General features: G+C 31.4%; 1 protein-coding gene across 1 annotated transcript; it reads right to left on the bottom strand.

The window, feature by feature from the left end:
• Positions 1-4409: 4409 nt before the first annotated feature.
• LOC149413891 (uncharacterized) lies at positions 4410-5997 on the bottom strand. Its single transcript, XM_089643908.1, has 5 exons — positions 5882-5997; positions 5101-5208; positions 4851-5003; positions 4542-4739; positions 4410-4438 (listed from the first exon to the last, which is right to left on the bottom strand). Exons 2-5 carry the CDS (start codon positions 5165-5167, stop codon positions 4410-4412), a joined length of 447 nt encoding a protein of 148 aa, XP_089500034.1. The 5' UTR covers positions 5168-5208; positions 5882-5997.
• Between the last annotated feature and the right edge of the window lie 825 nt (positions 5998-6822).

The following is a 6822-nucleotide window of genomic DNA, read 5'->3' as shown; positions in this document are numbered from 1 at the left end:
AGGACTGTAAGATCTTAGTGAGAAAAAACGATAATTCACCAGCCTTTTTAGTCAGGAGGGAAGACGACCTCCAGAAAATTTCACAATAAAATACTGCTTATTTGCTATTATTATTGTATACTCCTCCCTCTCCCTCCACACGCCCGCTACCCTCCCTCTCATGTAGCGACTGCATTACTATTATATTTATTATACTCTTACAGCACTACCTTATTATATCATCCTGTTCTCAACTACTCATATTCATGACTGTTAAATTGATTTACCTAATATTATTATATTACTTGCGTGGCAACTTTTCCTTTCCCTCTCCTCCCCTTTCCCGTTCCAACCCAAGTCTATTTAAGTATAGTTATAATTACATTTATTTTATTGCTGTTTATTGTAGGCATATTATAGGTTTATCGTTTGTTGAATTTACATTCGTATTATTATTTTTTTCTTATTTGCTGCTTTATTCTGTTTTTTTTTTTTTTTTTTTATTAAATATTCTAGTTTACAAGTTAGTTTTATGTTTCTGAATATCTATCTGTGAACATTAATAATTGGTCTGTTTTTTTGTTATCCTCCTATGTATATTGTATTACTAAGACTGTTTATGTTCCTCAAATAAATAAATAAATAAAAAAAAATTATTTGTGAGTGTTCTTGAAGTATAATTCCTTGGAGACTACACTGGATTACCAAGCATGCTGTCGGGGTGACACAAAGATGAATCCTCGTTGTCCCCGCGTAGCCTGCCAAACTTTCAATGGATGCTGGTTAATTGAAGATGACCTAGCGCACTCCTTCCCACGAATCTCTACCCGGCACAAACTGATTTCGCGGGGGCCTGTCGTCCTGCTCACCGCTGGCGGACTCTCAAAACACCTTCAGACTTGACAAAATGATCAAGGTTCTTCAATGCTTTTACACATTATGCCTCCTTGCCTTAGCCCCATCATAGCCCTGGTTATTGACAAGGGTCCATGCTCATCAGACGTGACAGTATTTAATATCTATAAATTGTTTCATCACTATAACAAATGCACGGCTTGTTTCTATAATATCAACTAAATACACATAGTACGTTATTATAGCTACACAATATTATATTCAACTGCAAGAAAATAACGCGAACATCTGAAAATAAATTTATTAAACCGGCTACCCACAAATGATTTTTGACAAACAACTACTCTCACAAATGATTTTTAACAAAACTACTCTCAAACTATCTTAAAGGCAAAACACATAAAAGAAAAATTGGGAATAATTATAGTTCAGAGACACAGATAAAAAACGGGGCTCCGCAGGGAACTGTTCTTGGTCCGATTTTATTCTTAATTTTATATTAATGATTTATGTAATTTTGTAATCCCTGCTAAAATTGTTTCTTACGCCGACGACACGGAAATAATAGTGGATGGTAATAATTGGACAGAAACTTTTTCGAAAGCAACTGAATGTATTTCACTTGTTTCAACATGGTTAAAATACAACAAACTCGTTCTAAACTACAGCAAAACACAGTACTTACCTTTTTATAAGAACGTTAAAAACAAACATAGAGACAACCTTAAAATTAGAATCCATAATACAAGTTGCAATCAAGAAATGTGCTTCCTGTGCAACGAACTCGCTAATATCGAAAATATAAAATATTTAGGAGTATCAATAGATTCTACAAGGAAATTCTAAACAATGAAAAATTTAAAATGAATTACTGTTGTGCAATCTTCAATCACTTATGGCGTAATAAGATAAGATGGTGCACTTCATACATTTATGCCATTACAAATAATACAAAAAAAAAATAATTAAAGTCAAATATAACAAAAATAAAAGATTCTCGGCCGACTTACTATACAAAAAATCTAAATTATTTAATATTCGTAAATTATTAAATTACAAACTATGAAATATATATTTAATAACAGAAATAATTTCAAAATAAATTAAAACAGAATGAGAAAAAGAACAAATAATATATTTTACACCCCCAAACCAATAATAAATGAATGCAGACACATAGCAGTTCATTGGTCCTCGTACATTTAACTTCTACCACTACAAACTCAAATTATTTTTTTTTAATTTTTTTTTTTTTTTTATAAATTTAATTTAGATTAAATTTGATAATATTATTATTAAGTTCTGCAAGTGTTTTAGTTTTTTATTATTGTGACAGCTGTTTCGGCTTACAAGGCCATTTTCAAACTGTGGTTAGTCCACATTGAGACGAGGCAAATAACATTGAAAAAATAATAAAAAATAAGAAATATAAAAATAAAATCAATTTAATATATCCGGTAAATAACAAAAATATAGAAAAATTTGCATGTCTCGAATTCCTCGGCCCAATATCTGAAAAAATTGCAAAAGAAATTAAAAAATGTGGTTTAAATATAGCTTTTCGAACAAACAATAATTTAGTAACAAGCCTTAAAAACTCTAAAAGTAAAATCCCTATACTCAATAACAGTGGCATATATGAATTAAAATGTGACCACGCCGATTGTAACGCCACTTACATCGGACAAACGGGGAGGGCATTCTCAACTAGATTCAAAGAACATATACGATGTTATAATAATAAAAACACATCCTCAAAATTCGCAGAACATCTCTTGGTGAATAATCATACCCCACTTAACAACAAGGGTCCTAAACCATTGCATATAGAAAAAAAGGGCATTAGATTAAATTTACTTGAACAATTAGAAATCAATAAACGAACGAATGACCCAAATTTAACACTAATTAATAAAGTACGGAAAATAATTTACTCACCACTTCTCAGTATTTTCACAAAACCCAAGCAGTATAATGCACCCAAATAATTCATAGCAATAAAGTCATTAGTAAATAATTAAGAACTCATTACCATTTACTGAGGGGAAAACATAGATTGGTTTAACCAACAATAGATCATGTCATCGGTGTAACTAGTAATAAATCAAAGTATGCACCTTCAAAATTTACATTTGAAATAGTATAAATACGTCGTCTCAATGTGGACTAACCACAGTTTGAAAATGGCCTTGTAAGCCGAAACAGCTGTCACAATAATAAAAAACTAAAACACTTGCAGAACTTAATAATAATATTATCAAATTTAATCTAAATTAAATTTATAAAAAAATTAAATGGAGTTCTACGAACTAAACACAAAAACAATAAATAAACAAACTCAAATGATAAAATATGTAAGAGGTAAAATTATGACTGAATGACGCAGATATTGAAGCGCTTTTCTATAAATTTATCTATCCTTCCACAACTCACTTGCTGAACCTTTTTAAACTGTTGAACATTATGTTTTCTCTTTACTTTTTTTAATAATTTTTTATAAATTTAAAAAAACTTTTTCACTAAAATCTACTACTTAATGTATTTTATACTTTAGGTACTTGGAAATATAGTAATCGTTTTTATAATACCCACACTCAGGCAGTGCCTTAGTGGGTTTTCGTTTCTTGTTTATACTATTTGTTATTATATATTGTGTTATTATATACTATTTGTTATTATGTATTACATGTGTAAAGAAATGAGTATAAACAAAGTTAAAAAAACAAAAAAAACAGTATCACGGCAAAAAAAACCGGCGTGACGTCGTGATTCGATAGACCAATCAAGGGACGTTTACATTGTAATAATCTAATGCCATTTTTTTAATAAATAATTATCAATGAATTTATAAATATTACACATGTTTAGTGCGATGATTATAGACATAAAAATGAATTTTAAATATTCCGAATATTTTAACGGTATCCCTAGTTTGTGAAAATAACCCATTGTAAATTATCGACTATCATAGAACAAGTAATCAGATTGCTGAATAGGAAAAAGTACAATCTCGCAATAAACGATTTTCTCTTCTCTCTCTCCTTCTAAATTTTTTAAATATTTTATTTATTTAACATTACATTTAATTAATTTACATTTAAAAACGTAAATTTACATTGTATATGCACATACAAAGACTAAAATCAGATTATCTCCTCTACTCAACAGTGTTTTAAGTATACCACTGTATATAACCAATTACTGTTTAATCTAAATACTGTGCGTGAGCATGTGTGCCGTCAAATGTCTCTTCCGAGAAAATGAGTAGTTGCAGTCGGAACATAAAAAATATTTTTCTCCGCCATGAGACAACATGTGTCTCGTCAAATTTCCCTTTTGGTAAGATGAATAGTTGCAGTCAAGACATGAAAAGGGTTTCACTCCACTATGAATCGGCATATGTCTCTCCAAACTTCCCCTTCGAGAACATGAATAGTTGCAGTCAGAACAGGAAAAGGGTTTTTCCCCACTGTGAATCATCATATGTCTCGGCAATTGTCCCTTTTGAGAAAAAGATTTTTTGCAGTGGGAACACGAAAAGGGCTTTTCTCCACTGTGAATCAGCATGTGTCTCTTCAAAGATCCTTTTTGAGAAAATTTATAGCTGCAATCAGAACATGAAAAGAGTTTTTCTGCACTGTGAGTCGGCATATGTTTCCGCGAATTCCCCTTTTGAGAATATAAATAGTTATAGTCCGGATTTTTACCACTGTGATTCAGCATGTGTCTCGTCAAATGTTCCTTTCGAGAAAATGATTGTTTGCAGTTGGAACATAAAAAAGGTTTTTGTCCAGTATGGGTGCGCAAATGCTGATCTAAGTTTGACTTATGATAACAGAAATGGTTACAATAACTACAAGAGAATCGTTCTTCTCCAGGATACGTCTCCAGATCTGTCGATAAATCTGAAAAAGATTACGGAAAAGGTAAAAAATGTAAGCACAGTTAATTCATAACAAAACATAAAAATTAGGAGAGCATGAATTTTCAATTCTAACAACAAAATATCGGTTAACCTGCAGTTCGGGTATTTTTTTCATAGTCTTTGAAGCATTCCTTTTTAACATTCAACGTGTCTATGTTAACTGTGATATAAGAGATTCCTCTTCCACCTTCTTCTTGGGGTTCTTGTTCCGCCTTGATGGTAATAGTATCCACATTAATGCTACCTGGAAAAACAAAACAACAATACACAGTAGTATTAATATATTCAATGACGCCGAGTTATTATCTACATCTAGTCTACATCCGTATGAGGCTTTTTACCTAGGTCTTCTTCCTGGGGCCCTGGTTCCATCTTGATGAAAACAGTATGTGGATTGAGTAGATCCATGATACCACTGTGGTAGCGTTATGGAAATCGTCCAAAAAATGCTGAAATTGCACAAAAAAGAACGTTGTTTTAAAGAAACTCTAATTTATTTCGGTTGGAATATTCTGTCAAACCAATGAAGTCAAATTCATATCAAATTATTGAAATAACCATATAATTTTCAATCTATCAAGACAATAGTAATTTGACACTGTCTTCCACTATATATCTATATTAACCTGTATAATTCGGTATTACCGCATATTGTTCCACTGCAACACACATAAACGCAATTACATTGCGAACTCCCTAATACAGCGGTTTCACACTATGGGAAACCAATACTTAGGTGATGTCGATATATTTAATATTAACTATGCAAATTTTGTGGATCACGTAAAAGACTTATTTCAACACTATTCCTAAATGGAAGTTATATTTTTGTAAACCAGTCAAATCGCTGTATTTTTTAAATTATGTTCTTGTTATTTTTAATTTTGTTTCTTGCATATATTATATTTTAATGTAATTTTATTTTTATTATTTCTTTCTCATGTTTCAAAACTGTCTGTCATTAAAATTGTACCACCTACATGTAAAAGCTCTCTGGGCGTTAAATTAATAAAAATAAAATAAATAAACAAATATTGGATCCGCCATTCTACTTGGAAACAAATTTCGATAAACCATATTATACTTAGTGATTATTCTAATAAATGACTTCAAAATAGAAACCTGAAATACGTAGACGTCAAATGACAGTCCTGACAGTCCGAAGGTTTCACAAGTCAAATGGATTCCCTAATGCAGGTGTACCGATTGGCGTAAGGTAGGCAAGATAGTGTTAAAACTCATCTCTTCAGAAAACCATAACCATAAACGGTAGTTCAATTGTAGTGTCTGGGATATCGTAAATAACTAAAAATTTGAATAACTCTTGATATTTCCAGGTTCAGCGACATCAGGTTAATTTGTTGCTGTCTGTTTTCAAGTAAAAGTTGCACAGCATTACATAAACTATCTAATTATTGTTAAACACGGCGCATGCGGTAGTACACAATACTTGGGTAGAAAATATTAGCAAAGCAAAAGAACCAATAACTATCTCAATTAATTGGATGATTAATTTAACAGTGTAAGGGATATTATGTAGAATTAGACAATGGAAAGAGGATGAAACGATTGGCAGGTGACATCATGCGTCAGAAATAGTTCGGTTAAATGTTAAACACATTAGTAAACCACTTGCGTTGTTCGCTTAAAATAGACAATAATGTAGTCATAGACTATCAACTAATTATTATTTTTATTAGGTAGATACTGAATAGTGATGGGAATGATCGAAATATTTATATAATCGATTTTTTTTAACCGAAACATCAAAAGAATCGAATGATCCATTCGAATGAATCGCTCGGAGTGCGGGAGCAATAGCTACGGACAGGGGCTTAAATTTTTCCTTCGGGGGGGGGGGGTAGGATTCGAATATATATTCCGGTTGTAATTTATTTTCATTAGTATGGCAATATTTTTGGTAAGCAGGTACTAGCGAAATTTCAATCACTAATTTTCATTCCTGGCAATGATTCCCTTGTTGTCTGCTAGCAACATTAGTATTATTCCTGTTATCCACGAATTTCAAATCGTACAATTAAAATAAATTATTATACAAATTT

The sequence above is a fragment of the Hesperophylax consimilis genome, chromosome 20 (genome assembly GCF_061612785.1).
Source record: "Hesperophylax consimilis isolate HC1 chromosome 20, BYU_Hcon_1.0, whole genome shotgun sequence".
NCBI classification, from domain to species: domain Eukaryota; kingdom Metazoa; phylum Arthropoda; class Insecta; order Trichoptera; family Limnephilidae; genus Hesperophylax; species Hesperophylax consimilis.
The sequence above is the reverse complement of the archived record's forward strand: the minus strand, read 5'-3'. Positions and strand labels throughout refer to the sequence as shown.

What these genes read in the sequence shown, in the direction of transcription:
- LOC149413891 (XM_089643908.1), bottom strand. Translation starts at nt 5,167, where the DNA reads ATGGATCTACTCAATCCACATACTGTTTTCATCAAGATGGAACCAGGG. An exon ending in GCCCCAGGAAGAAGACCTAG is followed by an intron (nt 5,004 to 5,100) that starts GTAAAAAGCCTC and finishes TTGTTTTTCCAG; the next exon opens with GTAGCATTAATGTGGATACT. An exon ending in AAAAAATACCCGAACTGCAG is followed by an intron (nt 4,740 to 4,850) that starts GTTAACCGATAT and finishes AATCTTTTTCAG; the next exon opens with ATTTATCGACAGATCTGGAG.